The sequence below is a fragment of the Ipomoea nil genome, unplaced genomic scaffold (assembly GCF_001879475.1).
Source record: "Ipomoea nil cultivar Tokyo-kokei standard unplaced genomic scaffold, Asagao_1.1 scaffold0114, whole genome shotgun sequence".
NCBI classification, from domain to species: Eukaryota; Viridiplantae; Streptophyta; class Magnoliopsida; order Solanales; family Convolvulaceae; genus Ipomoea; species Ipomoea nil.
This window is the reverse complement of record NW_017616542.1, coordinates 3,140,305-3,166,366: the sequence shown is the minus strand read 5'-3', so window position 1 is coordinate 3,166,366 and position 26,062 is coordinate 3,140,305. Positions and strand designations below refer to the sequence as shown.

Sequence of the window (26,062 nt, the reverse complement as noted above, 5' to 3'; positions counted from 1 at the left end):
AGAAACTCTATTAATAAATAATTAATCAAGAAACGAATTCTTGAATATATTATTCTGAAATCAGAATTATTAATTCATGTAAATAAAACAATAAACAAGAATTATGAAGTAATAAATAATTTTAATTACATGTCAAGAAAATTGAAGAACTTGAGAGTCTGTATGATAAAAAAAGAATTGAAGAAGCAGTAGCACACGAACTATGTTTGTTGTTTTTGCGTCAATTCACTAAATTGCATTACCTAGCAGACGTCAAACAGCAAAGAGCCAAAGCATACAAATAAACAACCAAATTAAATAATTAAATTACTACAACAAAAATATATAAAATCAAACAACAAAGAATACAATTGAGAATATTCAAATTTAATTTACTTAAAATAGCATACTACATTCTAAAGCAGCAACTCAAGTAATCAAATTAAGTATTATAATTTCTTCAATTACCTAGGTCAATTGTTATAGGCTTGTAGTTTGACCTTTCTGTCTGCACTCTAACGCTAGATTAGCCGATTAGGGAACGGGATTTAGGGTAGCTTTGTTCGAGAGCTGCGATTTGCCGATATATATATATATATATATATATATATATATATATATATATATATATATATATATATCTACTATCTACTATACTAATCTACTATCTACCAATCGTTATGCTATGCACCCGTGTCCACATTGCACTGTGGACACGGATTGAAACGACACCGTTTCATACTAGCGCACTAACGGAGCCGTAAGTGGAACCGTTATCATCAGCCAATCGTGTTTTTTTTTTAATTGAATGTTGAATATTAAAACCCGATTCGTCACTGTTAGACTCCATTTCGCGGTTTCCTGTCGATCAAGCTTTCATCTCCTTCCTCGCAAAACCTTCATTCTCCCCATTCTCGTCATTTTTGTCTGTTTTTTTCTCAAAATAGACTCCATCACCGTCGATCGCACCACAGGTCTCCATCGTTTACTCTATATACTCAACGAACAGGTATTCTGTGTCTAACCTTGCCTCTTAAAAATGAGTTTACATTTTGTGTTTTTGACTCTACATACTCAACGAACAGATTCTCTATACATTTTGTGTTTTTGACCTAGAGTTTGTGTTCTAACACTATACATTCTGTATATTCTTGAATATTGTGCATATATTAGTATATAAACTTCAAATATTACGATTATAGTTTTCAAAAGATTATGAATGTTCATAAATTTTGTGATTATGGAGTTATATGCTTATGAATGTACAGTTATAACATTATAAACACATATAGTTCAAGGGTTATGCATGTGGTACTCTGTAATTTGCAGACTTTGTATATAGTGTTAAATGCTTATGAATGTACAGTTATATTATTATGAACATACAGTTCATATATCATGCATATGGTACTCTGTAGTTTGGATATTGTGAATATAGAGCTATATGCTTATGAATGTACAGTTATATCATTATGAACATACAGTTCAAAGATTATGCATGTGGTACTCTGTAGTTTGCATGTTGTGAATATAGAAATATATGCTTATGAATGTACAGTTATATCATTATGAACATACAGTTCATATATTATGAATGTGGTACTCTGTAATTTGCAGAGCATGGCTGGATTTTCTAATTTGATGGACATATTATTCTTTTTGTAGAGCATGGCTGGATTTATTCGTCACTCCCCATCCCCCCTCTACTTAAGGATTATATGCTCATCAATATTGTTTCTTATTTGTCTTGTGTTATACTTTATCGTTCATAAAGTCATGCATTCCTAATGTTTTCAATGGCAGCAATGGAATCTGAACCTACATTGGGTGAGGCACTAAGGGAAATTCAAAGCAAAAAGACACGAGGTAAAGCTGCAAAGGCTGCTGAGACATCACAACAACCACCAGCAAGAGAAATCAAGAGAAGAAAAACAACGAAGGCAATCTTAAACTCACAGACTGCAGAGCCATCACAGCCGCAGTCAGAAAATAAAATCAATCCAAAAAAGAGGACAAGACCAGCCACAAAACCACAAGATGCTGAACATAGATCTGATAGTGCATACTTTAGCACTCGAATGGGGCCAAGAGTAATGCATCGGCTTGTTAAGAGACTATCAGCACAACAAAAACAAGCTGTAACTGATATTGGGTTTGAATCAATCTTAGGTCTTCAACTGAACACAAGTGAGTCTCAATTGGTGCAGTATCTAGTTCATGCCTTTGACGTTTTCAAGTGTGATTTCGTATTGGAGGGTGATAAGCTACATGTTGCTGAGAAGGATATTGAATGCACTTTAGGCATTCCGCGAGGCATAAAAGAGGTGGAGGAGGCTCCAAAATTTGAAGAGAATGGGAAAGCTGAGTACAGGGCTCTATTACGTACTTGGAGGCAACGGTGGGGAATACAAACCGGATCACCAATCACAACAAAAATGGGATATGCAATTATTGACAGGGGAGATTATGGAGATGAGTTTAAGAGAGATTTCATGGTCTTGATTGTTTCTTCAATGCTCCGTGGATTCCAGACAAGGTACTGCAATGTCAGAATCCTTAACTCTTTGATCAATGTTAGAGAGATCAAGAACTACAATTGGTGCAGCTATACCTACAAGTTCCTTATCAAATCAATCGACAAGTACAAGAAAAAATCTGGCGGTGTGTTTACTGGTCCAGTCACATTCCTCCTTGTAAGTCCTTGATATGTCTCTACTTTATATTATTATGAACATACAGTTTAGAGATTATATGCTTATGAATGTACAGTTATATCATTATGAACATACAGTTCAAAGATTATGAATGTGGTACTCTGTAGTTTGCATGTTGTGAATATAGAACTATATGCTTATGAATGTACACTTATATCATTATGAACATACAGTTCAAAGATTATGAATGTGGTACTCTGTAGTTTGCATGTTGTGAATATAGAACTATATGCTTATGAATGTATACTTATATCATTATGAACATACAGTTCAAAGATTATGAATGTGGTACTCTGTAGTTTGCATATTGTGAATATAGAACTATATGCTTATGAATGTACAGTTATATCATTTGCAGAGCATGGCTTGATTTCCTAATTTGATGGACATATTATTCTTTTTGTAGAGCATGGCTGGATTTATTCGGCACTCCCCGTCCCCCCTCTACTTAAGGATTATATGCTCATCAATATTGTTTTTAATTTGTCTTGTGTTATACTTTATTATACTTTATCATTATGAACATACAGTTCATACATTTTATGGGGAATTTGCAGCTATTCTATGTTGATAGAGTCCAATTCAAGGGAATGAAAGTCATTAGAACACACCCTACCATTCTTTCATGGACAACTAAACTGTTGAGAAAAAGAGTGGATGCAGAGAAGAATTCTGGTGGATTTGGAAAGGGAAAGGTTATCCCACGAATGAGGAAACCTACTACAGTTTGCAATGTTTTTGCTTTACCTTGTCCTTCTGCACAAGTAGTTCCAATGATTTCAGTGCCATCATCCAGTGTTGATAGAGTGACGCAAGTACTGAAGAAGCTTGCTGCCGATGTAATTGAATTTGGAGAGGCGATGGCTGAGGTTGGAAAGGAGGGAGCACCTGCGGAGGTGATAATGACAACTTTCTCCGGTATTTCAAATATGATTTCTGTGGCAAGCACAATGGAAGCAGCTCCAAACCCAACAGCATCCCAACTAGATGACATTTTCTTTGGCCAAGAAACTTTTACAGCTGCAGTGGATGCTTTGGTAGAGGCCTTTCAGAAAACAACTAGGCAAATGGAAATAGAAGCTCCATCTTTCGATCTAGGAATTTCCCTAACCCCAGCCCCATTACGTAAGAGACCAGCAGGGCAGAGCACAACAACAGAAATACAATTGGATGCCCTTGTTGACACCATTGCATGTGGAGCTGGTTTGACAACCTCCAACAACTCTAAAGCACAATCAACTGATGCTGTTTCAACCTCTGGCAACAAGGGAAAAACTCCTTTGATTAAGGTTCCATTCACCATAGACTCCCCTGCCACCCCTACTGCTGCTGCTGCCCCTGATGTGGAGCTTGATGATAATGATGATATTGATAGGTAAATGCATGCTTAGATTCAATATATTTTGATTACCACTAATATGGTAGCTATTGCATATAACTAATATGCAGTTTATTAGTTATGAATCTACAGTTTATTAATTATGAATCTACAGTTAAGTACTTATGAATATACAGTTTGGTAATTATGAATCTACAGTTAAGAAATTATGAATCTACATTTTATTGATTATGAATCTACAGTTTGTTAATTATGATTCTACAGTTTATTAATTATGAATCTACAGTTAGGTATTTATGAACATATAGATATTAAATTGTAAATATTCTATTGCATTATTATAACTACCTACCTACATTTTGTATAAATACAGAGCATTGAATGAGAGTGAGTATGATATTGAGGATGTCACCATCCGAAAAAGACCAAAAAGAAAATTCAAGAATGTCCCACTGAATCTACGATCTCCTTATTGGACACGGAATGCAAAATATATTCTCAATGCCACTGCGAGGGAAAAGGTCGCTTCAAATTATGCATTCATGGAAATTTCTGATAATCATCCAAGAGAGTATGTTTGAGATCTAAATACTTATTAAACTATTTAATTACTTAAATATTTAACATGTATTAACTAATGTCTACTTTTTTTTTTTTTTGTGCTTTTTGTGGTGTTGTAGCGAGCTACTGTTCAGCTATAAGGATTTCTTTGTGACAAGAGAGCATTTCCTCACATTGAGTGAGGGGGAAATATCCAGCATTCTGATAGATGTATTTTCTTATAAGCATACAATGATCAACATCAAACGAGCAGTGGGACAACCAAAGTCTGTGTACTTCAGCACAATGGTATATGTAAGTGTCTTTTGACTTGCAATAAACTGTTATTTGAATTTCAATTTACAGTATGCAAAAATCTCATTTCTTAATAACTGTTTTTCCATTAGCTGCAACTTGACCCAACAGATGAATGGATGAAGACACTCCCACTTGATAAAAAGAAGAAAGATTTCAATGAGCGGTTGAGCTATGAGCTGAGTAGTTTTGGCAATCTAGATATCAGTGATGCACAATTGGTACGTTCTATTACCCACACTCAATGTTTATTTATCACATCCTTAATCATACTTGCTATACTATATATTCATAATATCCATACTGTACATTCATAATTCTTGTGCTATAAATTCATAATTTTTTTTATTTCTTCAAATCAGATATTTTTCCCTGTGTATCGACATGGACACTATTTTATTATTTGCATCAACACAATTTCATCTAAGCTTGAAGTGATAGACAACAAAGCCCTACCAAAAGATGTTACAGAAGAAGATAAATATGAAGATTGCCCTCAGTTATTGGTAACTTATCCAAAAACTTGAACTTCTTCTCATTTGACATATGTGGAGTATAATGCATAATGAACACTGACATATTTTTTGTGCAGCTAACTGCATTCCAGGAATACTTGACCGCACAGAGTTCATCCTTGTACTGGAAAATAGAAGACATTCCTATAGATTTCCTTCCTATGACATGGAGAGAAACTGAAAATTCCATTGACTGTGGAATATATGTCATGAGACATATGGAATCATATAAAGGAACTCTAAAGAATTGGAACCCAGGATTCAAGAGAAATCCTAGTGTAAATGTAAGAGAAAAATATATTACTTTTTTTTCCCCATTGCATCAAACTGATTGTTTAATATTCTTCATTTGTAGGCTGATTTCATCTATGAGTTACGAGCAAAGTATGCTGCTGCAATCATAACGTGGGAAGAGAACAAAGAAATGCACAAGATAATGAAAGCAGCAAGGAATATGTCCAACACGAAATGAATGTGAAATACTGTCATTTTGAACATGGTTGACTAAAAAATTGTGAATTTTGATTTCTGAAAATATGAATTGTGTAGTGGGATTGTGGGAATGTATATTTTTGCACTTGTGACAATGGTTCTATTATTAAGACTTTATGGTTCAAAAATATGGTTTTATTATTAATTTGTGTACATATATTACATAATTCATAACTATAAGATTATGAGTGTACAGTATTCTTATTATGACTGTACAGTTGTGGCATTATGAATGTACAGTTATGGGTTTATGACTGTACAGTTATGGAATTATGAACACAACGCTCTGACATTATGAACTTATAATTATGAATATATAGTGATAAACGTTATTATCATATCAACCTACAAATTTTCAACATTGATGTTTAAACCTCTTAAAATAAATAAGGATCAAATAATATAGACAACAAAACTTGTAAATGTAAATATCAACAGAATATGGTTCTACTGTTAATTTGTGAAAATAAATTACGTAATTCATAACTATGATATTATGAATATACAGTTATGCGATTATGAATGTACAGTTATAAGATTATGACTGTACATGTATGCGATTATAAATGCATATTTTTGAGATTATGAGCGTACATTATTCTTATTATGAATGTACAGTTATGGCATTATGGATGTACAGTTATGTTGATATGAATATACAGTTATGGAATTATGAACACATAGCTCTGAAATTATGAACTTAAAATTATGAATATATAGTGATAAAAGTTATTATCATACCAAGCTATAAATTGTCAAAATAGATGTTTAAACCTCTTTAAAAAATAAGGAACATGTATTATGAATATATACTGCAAAACTTGTAAATGTATATGTCAAAAGTTGTGAAAATAAAGTTCAGAGCTAACCAATTGACATATTGCAATCTCAGTCTACAACTACATTCTCATCTAAACTCTTATTAAACCGAACAAACTGTGAACTACTAGAAGTTGGGTGTACAAGATATCCATCACCAGCAATCTCAGATATATTTTCCAAAACCAGTGATTGAACGGCACCCTTTATATTTGAAGCAACCTTATTTGCAGCACTCCTTCTTCCCCTTGCTATAGTGTACTTCTTTGCAATAATACTACTCCTCCTTTTATTACGCACACCTTTCAATCTCCGGCTTGAAGGATCTTGAACAATAACATTTGAAGATGAAACACCACACCCTTCAATATTCACTTTCCCCATCTCAGCTTCAATCAATTTCTTCGCATTCTCAACAGCTTCATCGCAAAACTGTCTAGCTACACTATTGTTTTGACTTGAAACAACCAATTTTTGAAACTTCCTACTAATCTCAACAACCCAAATTGAAGGAGGAACACCAAGATTATAAGACAGTGAGTCAAAGATCACATTCCTACCAGCTGCAACCTTTTTAGTCCATCTTTTCATAATGTACTTGTCTGGAATACTAGGAACACAGTTTATATCAAGTATGCGTAAACAATGAGAACACAGAATTCCCATTTCGGAAAACGGTTTGCAACTGCAAGAAATGTCAAGATTAATCGGCTTAAAACTAACTTCATGCCTTATAATATCTACATCCGGTCGCCACACATGATACTTATATTGACACCCATCATTCAACACGATCTCTTGGTGACACGCACTGCCTTTCATTAACTGTTCCTCAAACAGAAAATAGATTTCAATTGTATATACCTCTCTAGCATGTGAAAGAAGTTTCACATTGTCAATCATCATGGCAGGTACACCTTGAGCACAACGAAAATCTTCACCATTTTCTTTACTTCTCCACTCAGAAATAACACTAACAAACGAGGAGTAGAAATCACACAAACCAGCAGTCTTAGATAGCCTTCTAGAAATTGAATGGTTTGTGGTTTCACTCCTTTGTGAAGATAGAATACCCCCAGAAAAATAATCCTTATTGAAAGCTGGACACCATTTCTCCCTACAGTCGTAAAGCTTCCCTAGCCATGAATTCTTGTGACACTTAAATTCAGTCACCATCCTGAAATTTATTTATTGTACACTCATAGTTACTTAATATACTGTATATTCATAATTCATATAATGCAGATTCATAATTGCAAATATTGTATATTCATAGTTAATATACTGTAGGTTCATAATAGCTAAACTGCATATTCATAATTGATATACTGTATATTCATAACTTCTATACTGTATATTCATAATTCATATAATGGAGATTCCTAATTGCAAATATTTTATAGCCATAGTTAATATAGTGTAGGTTCATAATAGCTAAACTCTATATTCATAACTACTATACTGTAACTTCAAAACTTATAAACTGTATATTCATAAACAAAAACCCATAAACAGAAACATACCTAGTCCAATAAAATTCAAATTCAGCTTCAGTGTCTGTGTATTTCAGCAAGCAGTTGAAGATATCCATGAACTCCTTATTGTTCCTTAACGTCTTGATATGCTTCTTCGAATTCTCACCAATATGCCATATGCAAAGAGGATGGCGTGATGTTGGAAAAACTATAGAAATAGCAGCAGCCATGGCTGCACATTGATCCGTCATAATCGATTGTGGACACTTGCCATCCATAGATCTTAAAAAAGCTTTAAATAACCACACAAAGGATTCTATCCTCTCGTTCTTCAAAAACCCACAACCAAACATTACATTCATACAATGATGATTCATCCCTACAAACGGCCCACATATCATATCATATTTATTAGTGCGATATGTTGTATCATGCACTAACAAATCTCCAAACAATTCATAATCCCGTCTCATTTGACCATCCCTCCAAAAAAAAATTACACAGTCTTGAGTTAGAATCAACTTCAAAATCGAAAAAAAAGTCAGACTCATTGGATTGCCTCCTCCTAAATATTTCAATTAAAGAATTGGAATCAGTTCCATCCAAACTCTTAACTGTGTCAAAAGCCATCGAATTATAAGCATCACGACTAGTGAAACCAACCAATGGAGACCCGCCTGATTGATGTTTCAAAAACCTAATACCCCCTGCCACACCAACTCCACTCTGCTTCAAATCTTTTAAACATGAAAGCTGGTTACTTCCCACTCTCCTATGTGACCGAAGTAGATGACTCTTGTCTAAATCACATAGCTCATGATTGTGCACCTTCATATGTTTTGCTACTGTCCACAATCCATCATCACCCACATCAAACTGAACAAATGCACCACACCCTGCCCTTGTATCAATTTTTGAATAAAGCTTAACACCACCATCTGCCTTACACTTAAAACCAGCTTTAGAACAGTAAAATCTCTTCATTTGAATTGTCTTGGTAGATGCCTTGTAACGTTGTTTACCCTTCCTCACACTAAAACCAACTCTATATGCATGTTCATTATACAACTCAAAAGCTTCATCACCATTACTTACTACAACACCAACCAAATCTTCATCAACTGCAATTGCAAAATATATAACCTCAAGTATAACAAATAATAACATTTGATGGAAATATAATTCCAATGTAGAGGGGGAGAGGGGAATGCCGAATAAATCCAGCCATGCTCTACATAAGAACAGAATTCCCATCAAATGATAAAAAAAAAAAATATAACATGCACTGAACATTATGACTGTAAACTCATAACTCCATAATTGTATATTCATAACTATAAAGCTGTACATTCATAATTGCTTTATTGTATATTCAAAACTACATAGCTGTTCATTCATAATTTCACCCTACATACTCATAATTTCATAGTGTATATTTATAACTTCATCAATCTATTCACATAAGCACAATACATATATGATCAAAAACATCATTCTACCAATAAAAACCATCACATATCACCATACTTGATCTGTACTTATTGAATAAAATATTCTAATTGAGAGTAAACACTGGTAAAAAATCTGGAATAGAAGAAGATCCATCAATGTTTAAATCTCCTTGATCAGTACTTAATGAATCACCCACCAAACCTTCGTTCACTGAAAATACATAAACAGTGTACACAGAGCAATCAAATATATAAACATACAACTGTAAAATTGTTGAACATATAACATGCAACTTACTGACATTCACTTTACAAATAGCTACAGAGTACCAAAAACTGTTATGAATATATAGTTCATACAGTATGAATGTACAAGTCAATCATTATGAATGTATAGTTGCAATATTATGACACATGCAAACTGCAGAGATTTATGAGCAGTGTAAACACTCCAAAATCTGAAATCACCTGTATATTCTACCCAAAATTGCATACATTGATTGCAATCACCAGCAAAACCTCACCAAAATCTCACCACATTGTACGCAATCAACAACAACCACAAATTCAAAAAAAAACATACACTGACAACAAATTTGATCGCATTAACGCACACAAATATACAATCGAATTCAGTTTTTTACCTAATAAATCTCAAAACACAAAAAATATCAAGTATATCCAAAATCGCAAAATACCTCGAACCTCCATCATAGAATATCGATCAGCATTCAATTCACTCTGATTTGTTGCCTCATCCATCAAAGAACTCTTTATTCAAATACATACGATCAACAAACTCTGCGATTGCGATATAGAATGAAAGAAGGAAAGAATAGAAAACAGAGCGATATAGAATTGCAATATAGAATGAAAGAAGGAAAGATTGCGATATAGAATTGCAATCTCAAATTGCCAAAACGAAAGAAGGTAAGAATAGAAATCACTGACGCCGTTAACGGCTTAACAAACGCAATTTTTTTTTTTTTAAATTAGAATACCGCCGTTTTCCCTTAAAACGACGGCGTTTCGGACTCGTGTCCACAATGCATAGTGGACACGAGTCCATAGCATAATTTGCGACTATCTACTATCTACTATATATATATATATATATATATATATATATATATATATATATATATATATATATATATATATATACTAATAAGAGCCCAAGAGAGTTAGGCCTATAATGGGTAGAAAAAATGGCGGTCACATATTTTAATCAAATGAATGACTCAGATTGATTAAAAGATTGATCAGATTTAAATTTACACTAAAATTTCCTAAAATACCCACACACCGTTACTAATTCCGTTAAAATTTTAAGAATTGCCGTTAGTTCACCGTTAACTTACTCATTGATTTCAATAAAAAAAAGTCTTAGGTTCGAACCTCATCCCAATCAAAGTTGGCATAATTAATACTCTATTTTACTCTTATTAAATTATATAAATAATAATTTAGTAGTTACAACAAAAAATAATACATATGCATTTCTTTAATTTAGAATTATGTGTCCACAATGCCTTTATTCAAAAAAAAATATTCATTATCAATAAATTAAATAAGAGAAATCAAATGAATGGTTCATATTGTTTAGGTTTTAATTTTTTTTTCTTTTAAGATTTTCTAATTTATCCTTAATTATATGATTATCCATTTAACTTTTCCGTTAATTCACTGTTAGTCTATTTCTAATATTAAAGTCTAATATAGAATTATAACTACACCATTAATCTAATTCTAATATTAAAGTCTTAATAGAAGTTAACCACAAATACTAATGTTTGGAATCTCCTCAAACAATTGTAGTATATATTTAATATTTTATGCCCTAATTTTTATTTGTTCTCCCTTATGTCCCGTATTTGATTTCAACCATACCTATACAATTATTTTATTGACAATTATAATCAATCTTGACTATATTATCTTGCATTTGTAAACTTAGAATTACCTATTTAACCCGCGCGGGCTTAGCTCAATGGTTTAGTGGGTAGTATTTGGGAGAAGAGACCAAGGTTTGAACTTCGGCAGTGGCAGTGCGGGAATTATGTCCAAAGTGGGCAGATTTCTTGTGCGTATCAGCATTTTGCCCTGTCTGCTGAACCATTGAGTCACCGTGATTTACAACTTCCAACAATGCTCTGTCGGGTCGGAGTGTGGGGGGCCCTTGGGGTTGGGGACTCAACCTTTGGGAGAAGAATTACCTATTTAAATACGCAAATTCATCCTTCAATTATCTATGCATGAACAATTTCAATATAATCCTGCCTTAATATACTTTAAAGTACCTATTAAAAAAAAAACATTGGGCATTATCCTAATCGCGCAATGTGCGTAAAAAACTAGTATATATATATATATATATATATATATATATATATATATATATATATATATATATATATATATATATATATATATATATACTATTTTTTTTTTAAATAAGGGGTCCCCAAAACTTGGGGGCCCTGTGCGCCGGGACAAGGAGGACTTGCCCAGGGCCGGCCTTGCACGTTTACTGACCAAACTTTTTTTCATGTGATTTTTTTATTTGTCCAAGTGCGTTTATAAATATTTAATTTCTTATCTAGTATAAGACACTAAATTATTATATATGTAATAATTGATGTATAATATGACATTTTTTTTTTTCAAATGGGTGGTCAATTATGAATATACAATAATATATAATTATTATTCGTTAGAGATAAAAAATAATTAACAATAAATGCCCAAATTAAATAATTTTCAAGTAAACAACAAAAAAAAGTATATATAACCCAACACACTACACAAAAATTATTTTGACATAAAATAATTTTTACATTCATATCCCAAGAAAAATCAGTGAGTTCGTGATCCTTTTATATTCAGTGAATTATATCAAAGATTTTTCTTTTTGTTTTAATTTTGAGTGAATTATTAATATTCATTTTATTTTTCAATTGGTCTAATTTGTATGCCATTCTTATTATCAGTTAAATATTTTTTAAAATACATATCAATTAGTTTATACTATAATTATTAATATAATTGCTAATAGATATATATTCATAATTTATGTATTCCGTGCCATTTTTAATCTCAGATAATTATTTTTCAATAATAGATTCCCTTTTTAATACATATTAATTAGTTAATTACTAATAACATTTTTTTTGATATTTTCAATAAATTATTAATAACAAATACCATTTTCTAATTTACATGTACTATTGTTTGGACGGTCTGAGCCAATTTGGGATCATTTTTAATTTTTAATCAAACATTAATATTCATTTTATTTTTCAATTGGCCTAATTTCCATACCATTTTTATTCTCATTCAATTATTCTTTTTTTAATACATATTAATTAGTTAATTATGAATTTTAATATAGAATTGTAGTACGAATAGTAAAGTATATGAAACAATATATTGTATTAGGAATTGTATTACAGTATTTTAGAATATTACACAAACTATGTATTGTTGTTTAGAATATGCAGATTCGCAAGTATATATTATGGGGAGGATGATTTGCGCTTTTTTTTTTTTTTTTTTTTTTTTTTTTTTTTTTTTTTTTTAACGAATTGGAGTAGTGACGGAATAATATTGTTGAATAGGAATATGAATTTTAATATTGTTGTATTGTATTACGAATATGAATTTTAATGTAGAATTGTAGTACGAATATTAAAGTAGGAAAAAATATATTAGAATAGGAATTTTTTAATGTAGAATTGTAATACGAATAGGAAAGTATATAGGAAACAATATATTCTGTTATGAATTGTATTACACTATCCGCATGAGCAGCTTAATTGGTCACAGAGGTGAAACTTTGGAAGAATGATTAGGGATTGAGTCTCACCAACGGCAGTGTGGGAGCAACCTCTCAACGTGAGGGGCGTTCCTTGCCTTTTGGAAGAATGAATTGTATTACACTACATATTTAAATTAATAGTATAGCACTATTTTGGGCGGAAAGTTAAAATAGAGAACTTTATTTTCATTAATAGTACGTATAGATTTTCGTGGGTGTTAATTTTATGCAATTCATAAAATTTTAAAGAAACTAGTACATATGATATTTATTAAAATTCTTTGTCTACACATTCTTTAAAAAGTTGCCAAACTATTTTTTTTTTTCTAGCAACAAGCCTGCTCGTACAGGTGTGAAAATCAAGATCCATTCACTCAATTACTCTTTGTGGGGCAAAAAAACAAGGCTAAATTTGATCTATAAAACTTTGGCTAAAGTGTCATCTCGCACCATGAATTATTTTTGATTATTCATGCCGCATTATGATTTTTAATAAGTGATATTTAGAGCCATAAATCATAATTTTTTTTCGTCTAGAACCTTTTACAGGTTTCGTACAAGTTAGGGATGTAAACGAGCCGAACCGAGCTCGAGCATGGGTTGGCTCGAGCTCGAGCTCGAAAAATGATGCTCGAGCTCCGCTCGACAATTTTTCTAGCCGAGCTTGAGCAGCTCGATTGTTCGAGCTCGGGCTCGATTTTGACCTATTTAATTGAATTCATATTTCAATTAATAATAAACATTGTTTTATCTATCCATACATAAATAATAAAAACTTCAATGTTTAAAGACTCCAAAGACTCAAAACAAGTTTACAATTCCACTTTAATTACACGTCAATAGTAGTCATATATATATATATATATATATATATATATATATATATATATATATATATATATATATATATATGTATATATATATATATATATATATATATATATATGTATATATATATATATATATATATATATATATATATATATAATATTTATCTATTTATTTAATTATGGCTCGCGAGCGGCTCGATGAGCCACGAGCCTAGAATATTTGAACTCGAGCTCGATTTTGACCGAGCTCGAGCCGAGCTTTGACCGAGCGGCTCGCGAACTGCTTGCGAGCCGCTCGGCTCATTTACACCCCTACTACAGGTTATCGGTAATAATATTGCTGACATGTAATTTTTTAATAGTTTTTTATTTATTTATTTATTTTTCTTCTTTCACCTTCGTATTATTTTTTTCCGTATTTTTCTTTTTTTCCTAAACGTATAGGCCTACTCTGCGTTTTTCGCTTCTCGTTTCTCTGACTAGGCTTGGTCTACGGGATTTGTTATCGGAGAAACGAGAAGCGAAAAATGCAAAGCAGGCCTATACGTTTAGGAAAAAAGAAAAATATGAAAAATAAATAAATTATAATACGAAAGCGAAAGAAGAATAATATAAAAAAAAACTAATACAAAATTCCAGGTCAGCAATATTATTACCGGTAACTTGTGGGAAACCTGTAAAAAGTTTCAGACGAAAAAAAATTATGATTTATGGCTCTAAATATCACTTATTAAAGATCATGGTGCAACATGAATAATTAGGAATGATTCATATCGCGGGATGATACTTTAGCCTAAAACTTTTAGTGAAATATGGAGTAACTAAATTCACCATTCCATTAATAGTTTAAGGTTTGGTAATGTACATTTCCTCCTGTTAGAGTTAAATCGAGAATACTTTTTAATGATGATGTATACTAAATAAATCTCATTTCACCAAGACTATGTGGTCTAATGGTACCCGAATTAGACTTTCATTTGGAAGGTTGTGAGTTCAAGCCTTAGTGGAGGTGTTATTGATTCTTTGTGTGTTACATTGTAATAGAACTAGTAGCTTAATTTAAGCTCTGTTGTAAATAATATAAGTGGACATTATTATAGTGTTTATAAAACTTGTAACGATCAGAGGTGTTTATGACTACACTTATGGTTTCCGTTACAATTGTACATTATATATATGTGCTTATACCTTCTTGTAAAGTTGAGGTTTTGAATGCAAGATTAATAAAACTCTCTCATTTACCTTGTCTCTTATCTTGTCTCTACTTTTCTTATTTTGTGCTTCTTGCAATTGTGTATTCACCGATTAGGAGCTAAATGACTAACGGGCGTAATTTCCCACAACACGGTGCTTATACCTTCTTGTAAAGTTGAGGTTTTGAATGCAAGATTAATAAAACTCTCCCATTTACCTTGTCTCTTATCTTGTCTGTACTTTTCTTATTTTGTGCTGCTTGCAACTGTGTATTCACCGATTAGGAGCTAAATGACCAACGAGCGTAATTTCCCACAACACGTTATCGGCACGCACGCTCAGTTGCGATGAACAGTACAAATCCCCTTTACTCGAATATGCAATTCGTATGTTTTCTTGTATATGCAATTCGTATGTCTTAATATGCAAGTGCTTCTACTATACAATTTGTATGCAATATGGCTGTTTTTGTGTTTAAATATAGAAAGCAATATCACCATTCATAGATGTATATATTTTCGTATGTGTATATACATATTTTCTGCATAACATAGAATATTTTTTTCCGGTATATCAAATATTCTTTCATCAAAATGTCAGTACGATTTTTGTATATATTTTTTTTGATTGAATACACATATTTTCGAAATATATACATATTCCTTCTAAAATTTTTCATCAACAAATTCAAAATTACATTTTTTTTTGAAAAACAGACTATTTCGAAATAAATTTTTTTTCGAAGAAATATATAATAATAAATATATGTAGTCTGTATACATATATCTCCAGAATGTATGATTTTTCCTCAGAAAACTATTCCTAAATATACGATTTTTTTTTGAAAAATTCGAATGTATGTACTCTTGTCATATATTTTTTTCCCGAATGAAACAAAAAAGAAAAACTTTTTTTTTTTGGCCGATCTTTCGCCGCCATTGTTTGCCTCCGATTTGCGACCTTGGTGGTTGTCTCCGACGCTTAGCGTTGGTTGTGGTCACACCGTTGGATGCGGTGGCGATGCCGACGAGAGAGGGAAGAATCTTCAAAATCCTTTTTTTTGGCCGATCCACCACCATTTTTTTTTCTCCATTCTGCGTTCTGGCGATGGCGTCTGTCCGCCCGGTCGCGTCTGTCTTTCTCTCCTGGCTGCTCCGTTTGTATGATATTAAAGTGGCTGCTAGGGTTGTGAGATCCTGACTAATATTTGATGGATTTGGTTTGGGCCGGGTCTGGCCCAATTCGGCCAGACTTGGTCCAATTTTTTTAATAAGGGTCTATTATTGTTCCTGGACTCATTTTGTGTTCATAAGTTATTGAACAGGGATGATGGATTATGTTGGATCATGACTGGCCCAATTCGTTTTTTTGGGCTTCCTTGGTTTATTTAAAGCATTAGGAATTGCTTTAAATTCTGGACCCATTTAATATAAGATTTGGGTTTACTTTTCTCAATTTTGGATTAATCCAATTTCTTAAAATCTTTTTCCATCATTTGTTTTTTTGGGCCTGTAATTTGGTTTGGTAAATATTATGTTGTCATTCAAATTATGGTTGAATATGCTTATATATTAAATTGCTATTTTGTGCAATTTATTTTTGATAATTTGATGAATTCATATGCATATTCTGTCTTATTTGCATAATATATAGTTTTATTATTATGCGAATGACAAATTATTCTTTAGAAGTGGATCCTCGTTTTTAGGCAGCCTTAGTATATATAATTTTTTTTTGCAAAATCTTGATCTTGGCTGCTATCATCGAGTATGAATTCACTGAGCTTGGTTTCAACGGGAGCAATTACTTAGAAGTCCACGAGCGATGAGGCTTGGAAAGCTAAAAGCCCTAATTTTCTTTTTTCCTTGCCACCATCTGAACCATGACCTGAAAAATGAATCCCTTTCTGAAAAAGGATTCCTTTGCCTTATAAAATCCATGAAGGATAGTTTTAACTAGCAAATATTCCTAGCCCTTCTTTAGACACAATTTGATTGATTTAACTTGAGATTTCAAGATTTCTAAAGTCAGTGACTGATTATAATTTGGCTTTACACAAAATTGTGTCCCAATTTAACTCTGCACTTGTGCCCGAAGCACACAATGTTGATCATTCATGCAACACCAAGAGGGGCCGGGGAAGAGGTCGCGATAGGAATCAAGGCAAAGGTGGCAACAATAACTCCCAAAACCATAATACATAGCAAAATGATCCAACTCGTCGAGGACAACCATTTTCATACAATTAGAACTCTGGCCCAGCAGCAAGTATGCTTCAAGTGCGGGTCTACAGGGCACTGATCAAGTACATGCCACACTCCGAAGCATTTTGTTGAAAATTACCAACAGATTGTAAAACTATGATAATGTGAAGCACAAGGTTGAATCCAACCATGTTGCATTGCCTGAAGCAAACACTCTTATTGGTAATGATGTTGATTTACTGAAACATGAGCTCAATGTTTGATCATTATCTACAAACCTCTAACTTCTTTCTTCCATTTGATAAGGGTTTTCTATTGTGGGCTCCGGAAGAGCGTCACTCATATTACCTAAGGGTACTTGTTTAAAAATTGAAAAAGCTCTCCTATACCCTTAATCAAAAGGACGTTTCTTAGTTCCAAGGATATTCGGTCGACCAGTTTCCACATAGAAACTACAACTAAAAACAATACCGAATTCCTTGTCTTTATCAAAACGATCAATAATCACAAAAAGGAAATCGAAGAACTTCCTTCCTTTTCTTCAGGTCTGTATTATTCATATATTAAACTGCAGAACTCATGTGTTGCACTCACAGAGAAATTTAAAAATACACATTGTTTTGGTCTGTGGCATAAGTGTTTAGGTCACCCTTCTTTCTCCACAAGATTACACTTGTGTTCCCTGTGCAAAGGGAAAGCTTATTGTTCGACCCTCGCATTCTAAGATTGGTTTCGAATCACTTGTTTTCTTGCAAAGGTTACATGGTGATATTTGTGGACCAATTCATCATTCCTCTGGACCATTTCGGTATTTCATGGTCCTCATCGATGCTTCCACCCGATGGGCACATGTATGGTTGATGTCCACTCGAAACATGGCATTTGCAAAATTCATGAGCGAAATCATTAAGTTAAATGCCCAATTCCCGGGATTATCCTATTAACTTCGTCCGCTTTTCGGCGATTACTATATGATATTGAGCATTAAGGCGGAGCATCAAGTACCTTATGCCCATACCAAAATGGTTTAGCTAATTAATAACGTTATGATTTATTGCTAGACCATTATTTTTTTTTTCAAAAATCCAACTTGCCGGATATTTGTTGGAGAAATGCAGTATTCATGCTGCTGCTTTAAAAATCCGGCACACTGCATATCCTTATTCTCCCCTTACATCTAATACGTGGTTTTCAAACAAACATTTCCCAAATCTGCGTTTCTATTCTTATGAATGCAGTCCAATCAATTACATAACCACCATAGCGTATCCATTTAAACCTCCATCTGTTGTCTCCAATATTTAAAGCCCCTGAGAGAGACGCGATGGATACGCTGACTGCATGAAGTTCGGTTCACGGCATTAGGGGGATATATGATCAAAATTGAAATGGAATGCCGAGAAATTTCATTAAATGATCTTCAAAAATTAAATCCACGGACCAATTAGACTGAACTGGAAGTCCAGAAAGAAATCAAACATATCTGCCAAATAAATCTATTTCATAAAAAGAGTGACTAGGTCCCATATATATTCCCCAAAATTTGGACCATAAATATCTATCGATACTCCTTGACGCCAGAAGTGCGGGAGATTCATTAGGATAGAAAAATAAAGAATCAACTAGATCTAGTAAAGAATTTATGTCACTCTTGAAAATCTTAGAGCTCTTGAAAATCTTAATAACGATCGTCCAGACGACGAGAAAACCCAGTAAATTTATAGGTGCACCAAATAATCATAATATTGGGTTGCGGAACAACCAGATATAAATATCCGGGAAATGGCTATAATCTGGTTAACTTCAAAAATTACTTTTATATATATGGGAGAAATTCTTGAAAATATTATAAGTTGTCGACAACACAGTTGCCTTCAAATTGCTCATATTATATGACAATCTGGATCCAGAACTAGGTGCCAGAAGCGCCTAGGTTGATTAACATATAAGGAGAGCAATTAAAGGCATATATAGCTCAACTCGCTAATCCTTTTATACACCATTGAAGTATTAACCCTGTAGGTTACAAATGGTGTTTGTATAAAGGAAAAACAAGAATGACAAGGTGGTGAGATATAAAGCGAGTCTGTAGCCTAAGGGTTCACGCAGAAACCCATAATCAAGTATACTCTCCCATGATGAATATCATTAAAAGTTCCACTACATAATTGACAGAATAATAAATTTAGATATGCAGCTTATTAAAGTCATGGCCTAGAAATTATGGGTCATTAGACACTAATGTTTATATGAAAATTCTTGATGGATTTATAATTCTCAAAAATGAAAGAGAGTAAATATCACAACATGTTTGTTGTTGAAGTACAAATGCTTTACTTAACTTAAAATAGTGAAGCAATTGATTGAGTAATTTCTTCTTAAAATAAGGAAATTATAGAAATGAATATGTAACATTAGGTACTTATTAAGTGACTTATTTGTAAAATAAAGGAGATGGAAAATCAAGTATTATCTCGAACGGTAGATCGAGCATTTCCTTAAAAGGAATTTCACATACTAATTAGTCTATGTCCAAATAATCTCCCGAAGTAGATAAATGACCATTTTAACCTAAAAGGATAATTCAGGACCAGAAATCCGCTGCTTCAAAACATCATTGTTTTAATACCTTTTCTTTGAGATAGATAGTTCCCAAATTTGCATATTATTTTTGTAATTTATAAAGAGTGATTTGGTGATTCTCCTAGAAAGAAAAGGAAATGATGTCAAATAATATCCATTAATATCCTTTGGGTATAAAATACGTCTTTCGAGAAGTCATTTGAATATTGGCATTGTGTTAAATGTCATGACTTGGACTGATATTATAAATCAATCATTACTTGTTCTTATAGATGTACTTTGTACATTTTCATCTCATCATTACTCTACTATGCTCTCGCTTTGTTATAGCGACTGTTAAGTTATGAAATGAGATCAAGAATAGCAAATCAAGGTACAAATATTCATATTGATATTGTAACACCCCGTGTTACGACCCCTAAAACCAATTAATCATTTAACCAATTATCCAAAGAAAGAATTAAATTACAATAATTAATTTGGAAATGGCCCACCATAGTCCGTGGGCCTCACCTCTAAAACCCAACCCCTAGCCCTAAAATGAATAGAATTAGCAAGCCTATAGTATTTAGATCCTAATTAGGACTCCTAGGTATATAAATAGGGGATATAAGAGGCACCTAGAACCCCCACCACAATAATCTCTCACCACACAAGAAGTTCCAAGAATCCCCTTAGGAGAAATCAAGAAAGAAGAAAGCTTAAAGAAAGACCCTTCATAGCCAAGGAATTAATTAAGGCTAAGAGGTAACCCATGTCTCAACAAAACCTATTTTTCTAGCTATGATCTCCCTCTTAGGCATCCTCCTATATTCTTGTGTCTTGCTAAATTGTTATGATATTGATGATGCGATCTTGATAATTGGTGATATGGTTTTATCTTGATATTCTTGATGATGAAAAGGGTTTCTTGATGATTGTGTGATGTTCTTGATGAATCTTGATATTTCTTGATATTAAAAGATGGGTTACGTTCTTGATGATTTAATTGTGATTAGAGCCCTAGGATGTAACGTGAAACTCGTGTGATGTTATTCTTAATGTATTGGGTGGGAATTCGCATGTTTGGGGTGTTAATTATGTTTAGAAAGCATGACAGGATATGTGCCGTATGATTCTCGCTTTTGATCCGCTAATTGTCTACGTGTTGCCATCAATTGCGTTTTAAAGTGTCTATGCATGGTTTCGGGTTCCACAAAGGTTCCCGGGGCGTTATTGGCGAAAAAGAGTCAGTGGGGGGTAGGGGACCCGCCACCTACCCGCGGCCAGGCTGGACGTCGCCGGCAGCGGGCAGCCGGCGGGTGAAGGCTACCCGCTGGAAATAGTCCCAACTCGGGATCCCGGCTTCCCCGTTTGATGTTCCCCCGACCCCCGTGGTGTCCCAACGGACTCCGTCTATTGTGCCTATGTCTAGTTTGATGTTCGGGTACCATTCGTAGGTTGAATAAGTCTTATATATTGCATGTTAGTTGAATTGGTATCCCGTTGGCCTAGGTGTAAGAAGTATGAACCCCTTAGGAATATTCTTAGTATGTGAATGATCACGCATAGGTTTCGTTTTACGATTTCTCCCCCTTCCCAGTGTGTCAATGTGGGTTGCATGTACTTGTTATGTGTTATGTGTGCATGATACCCCAATTCGGTTGCGATCGAATTGGTTATTCCTGAGCTGCGGTTCAGAAGCTGGCTGCGGTCAGATTTACACTCTCGGGCTGCGGTCCACCGTTTGGTTGCGATCAAACGTTTTACATGAGCTGCGGTTCATATTCCTGGCTGCGGTCAGATGACTACTCTTGGGCTGCGGTCCACTGTTTGGTTGCGATCTAACATTATGATGAGCTGCGGTTCATCGGTCTGTTGCGATCGACCCCTCCGTGTTGCGATACGGGGCAGGGTGCTGCGGGGCCGTGTCAGAGCTATATGTGCTGACCCTCATGGATGGGCATGCGATTGATCCTGTGGCGCCAACAAAGTGTGCTATGTGATGAGATATGGATGATTTGGTGTTATGATTGTTATGAAAGCGTGACCATAGGATACATGCTAGTAAACTGTATATGCTTGGTTATGACTATTGGCTGTGCTTATCTCTATCTGTCGAATCTGTTCCCTACGCTTGTGAATTGTAGATGCTTGATTATGACTGTTGATTGTGCTTATCCCTATCTGTCGAGTCTATTCCCTGTTTTGAAAACTAGAGTCTCTTAGGACATATCTTCATGCTTCGAAATAGTTTTTCATATATCTATGTATATATCTATATGTAATGTATTTCAACGCGTTGTAGTGGGTTACCAGCATCTCTCGTTGAACAGATATATTTGGCTTTCAGGCACAGAGGAGTAGGCACTGGAGCGCGCTAGAGTCTTGGAGCGTAGAAGTAAATAGTTTCCCTTTCGGCCTGCGTGCCATGTTTATGCATTTACATTGTTGAGGATATTAGTTAGTTAGCCCGTGCACCTGAGTTCTCTAGCTCAGGTGTGGCATAGCACCCTGTACTATTTATATTATGTTTTGGGATTTAATGAGAACTTACCTCCATTATATAAGCTTCAAAAGTTTAAAAATTTCAGGGTGTTACTGTTGGTATCAGAGCCTAAGTTTGACCCTAGGATAAGAGTTTTAAGACTAAACTTTAAGACATTAGGCTTGAACTCTAGGTACTTAGGGACATAGGACTCAGGAATCTTAGGACGCGCGGTGAGACTGTGAAACCTACACATAACCTCCCCTCACTTCATCCCTCCCTTATTTAAAGAAAACTTTCCCCGCTTAGCACATCGAAGTAAGGGCACCAGACTCTAACTTAACATTCCTATAAACGTCGACCCAGAAGGACGACAGCATGGCACCAAACAGAAGACAATCAAGGACTCCAGAACCCGCCACACACGACCCCCTGACCCAAACTCTGCAACAACTAACGCAAGCCGCCCAGGCACTAAGCGACGTGGCTCTTCGCAACAACAGGCCCCTACCACCTCCATCAAACACAAACTCAGACGTCGCCCGACAAGTTTCAAATCATCGACCACCCACGTTCTCAAGAGAAGAAGATCCCGTAATCCTGGAGGAATGGGTCCGGACCTTCGAAAAAATTCTGGGGTTAGTAGAATGCCCAGAAGAACGTCGCGTAGAGATAGCCTCGTTCTACTTCGGACACGAGGCAGACCTTTGGTGGATCCACGAAGGGCCCGCTTACCAATAAGAACCAGGGTTCGACTGGGAAAACCTCAAAACACGACTACGAGAGCGATTCTATCCAACACACGTAAAAGCATCTATGTACGAAGAGTTCCTCCATTTGAAACAAGGAACGACTACCGTCATGGAGTACCATAAGCGATTCCTCGAACTAGCACGCTTCGCGCCAGAACTAGTCCCCACTGAGGTAACTAAGATAGAGAGGTTCGTATCGGGCCTCAACTTCGAAGCCCGAAAGGCACTAGTGGTAAGCAGACCTCGGACCCTCAACGAGGCTTACTCCAGTGCCGCAAATCTCTATCGAATCCAACTACTCCAACGTGGGGTTCAAGAACAGATACGAAAGAGAAACACCGGGGGTGGAACACCACCCGTAAAAAGAACAAGAAACGACACCAACACAAGACCGAGTAACCTGGCCAGCCAAAGACCACCCTAGGGAACAATGAAGCTAGCACAAGGAGCTTCCATTGCCCGAAATGCAACAAAAGCCATAGAGGCAAGGATTGCATGGGCAATCCCTGGCGATGCTTCAACTGCGGAGAGGAAGGACACAAGGCCTTCCAGTGCACTCAACCCCAAAGGCCACGCCCCACCACCACGGGTCAACACGGGGGCACCACTCACCAAGGAAACTACGGCGCTCCCGGATGGATATTCGTCATGAGCCGCACCCAGGCCGAACTCGGGAACGAGAGCAACCGCGAGGAAGGGAACCTAACCCAGAAGACGAGGACCATACAATCCCCGCGGAGGAAAACCAAGAAGACGAGTTCTGTCTAGGATAAACCGGCAATTTCCTTGTAAACACCTTCATAGTGGGATTACTTACTTAGCTTAATTACTTCGGAATTATTATAAATAAAAGATTAGATAGAAATTCGATCCTACTTACGGGGGTGAAACTAAAATTACACAAACAAGCCAAGCCTCCCACCACTAGAAGACAAAGGAAGGAAAAAGACAAGGACCACACCATCAAAAAGCCTAGTGTTACCAATGGGAATTGAACTCTTGACCTCCCACATACAAAACCAAGGTCTCAACCACTAGGCTAAAGGTGTTTCTTGAAACCTTAAGGGAACACTCCCTTCTTAAAACGCCCACAAATCCCTAAAACCCACAAAAACCCCAAATCAAAAACCCTTCTTCTTCTTCTTCATCTTCCCCACTTCCTCTCCCTCTCTCCTCCCCTCTCCCGCTCACCTCGCCGCCGCCCCAACACCGGAACCCACGAACCCACCGCCGCCAGCAGCCGGACCACCGCCGACCGCCCAGACCGCACCCCACCGTACGCCGCCATTGCCGCCGGAGAGAACCCGCAACACCAACACCGCCTGCCACCTGCCTGAACGCCGCCCGCTGCCACACGCTGCCCGACGCCACCCCAAAATCGACGCCTCCCCGCGACGATCCGTCGCCGGAACCGAGCTCGCCGCCGTCTCCCTCGCCAACGGAAGAAATCGCACCGCCGGAAAATCCACCAGAAAACACGCTGGAGTCCCACCGGAAAAGTCGCCGGAAAAGTGCCATCTACCCAAAAATGATGAAAAAGCCCCTCGGAACCCGTACCCCGGAATGGAGCAACGCCAGCTACACTGTAATTGGAGGTAAAGCCCTTGAACCCGACCAATTTTCTCCGGAATTGGTCGATATGCTTAATCACCAAGGGCTTTTGGATACGTACCTCACCATCAAGGGGGATACGTACCCCGAATTGGTGAAAGAATTCTATCAACATCTAGTAGCCACCAAACGGGGTGATAAGCTAGAAATCACCACCAAGGTCCGAGGCAAGGAAATCATACTCTCCGAAGGCCGCTTGGCCAAGCTCTTGAAATTGACCACCACGGGTGTGTCAAATTACGACCGAAAAGGGTGGATTGATACCCAAAATACGGGGTACAAAGACTACCTCGGGTACTGTAACACCCCAGATTTTCAGGACATTTAAAACTTATAAAATAAAGGTGAAATCTCATTAATTCCCAAAAACGTAACATAAAGAGTACGGGGTGCTATGCCACACCTGAGCTAGAGAACTCAGGTGCACAGGCCAACTAACTAATATCCTTAATAAAGTAAATGCATAACATGGCACGCAGGCCGAAAGGGAAACTATCTACTTCTACGCTCCAAGATCTAGCGCGCTCCAGTGACTCATTCTTCTGTGCCTGAAAGCCAAATATATCTGTTCAGCGAGAGATGCTGGTAACCCACTCCAACGCGTTGAAATACAATACATATATATATATATATATATATATATATATATATATATATATATATATATATATATATATATATATATATATATATATATATATATATATATATATATACATAGATATACGAAAAGTCAATTCGAAGCATGAAGATATATCCTAAGAGACTCTAGCTTTCAAATCGGGGAACCGACTCGACAAATAGGGGTACACACAATCTACAGTCATAACCAAGTATATACGATTCTCGACATGGGGCACAGTTATAGATAAACACAACCAATAATCACAATTAAACATGTATAGTTTACTAGCAAGGATCCTATGGTCACGTTTCCATAACAGTCACAACATCAATCCTTCTTA

The 26,062-nt window shown here is 35.4% G+C and overlaps 1 protein-coding gene across 1 annotated transcript; it reads right to left on the bottom strand.

The window, feature by feature from the left end:
* Positions 1 to 6,782: 6,782 nt before the first annotated feature.
* On the bottom strand, positions 6,783 to 10,401 carry LOC109153846 (protein FAR1-RELATED SEQUENCE 5-like). The gene is made up of 4 exons (XM_019301758.1): positions 10,338 to 10,401; positions 8,689 to 9,309; positions 8,237 to 8,567; positions 6,783 to 7,890 (listed from the first exon to the last, which is right to left on the bottom strand). The coding sequence occupies exons 1-4, from the start codon at positions 10,399 to 10,401 to the stop codon at positions 6,783 to 6,785; spliced, it is 2,124 nt and encodes a 707-aa protein (XP_019157303.1).
* Between the last annotated feature and the right edge of the window lie 15,661 nt (positions 10,402 to 26,062).

What these genes read in the sequence shown, in the direction of transcription:
- LOC109153846 (XM_019301758.1), bottom strand. Translation starts at nt 10,401, where the DNA reads ATGGATGAGGCAACAAATCAGAGTGAATTGAATGCTGATCGATATTCT. An exon ending in TTCTATGATGGAGGTTCGAG is followed by an intron (nt 9,310 to 10,337) that starts GTATTTTGCGAT and finishes TTGCAATTGCAG; the next exon opens with TTGATGAAGATTTGGTTGGT. An exon ending in TTTGAATTTTATTGGACTAG is followed by an intron (nt 7,891 to 8,236) that starts GTATGTTTCTGT and finishes AATAAATTTCAG; the next exon opens with GATGGTGACTGAATTTAAGT.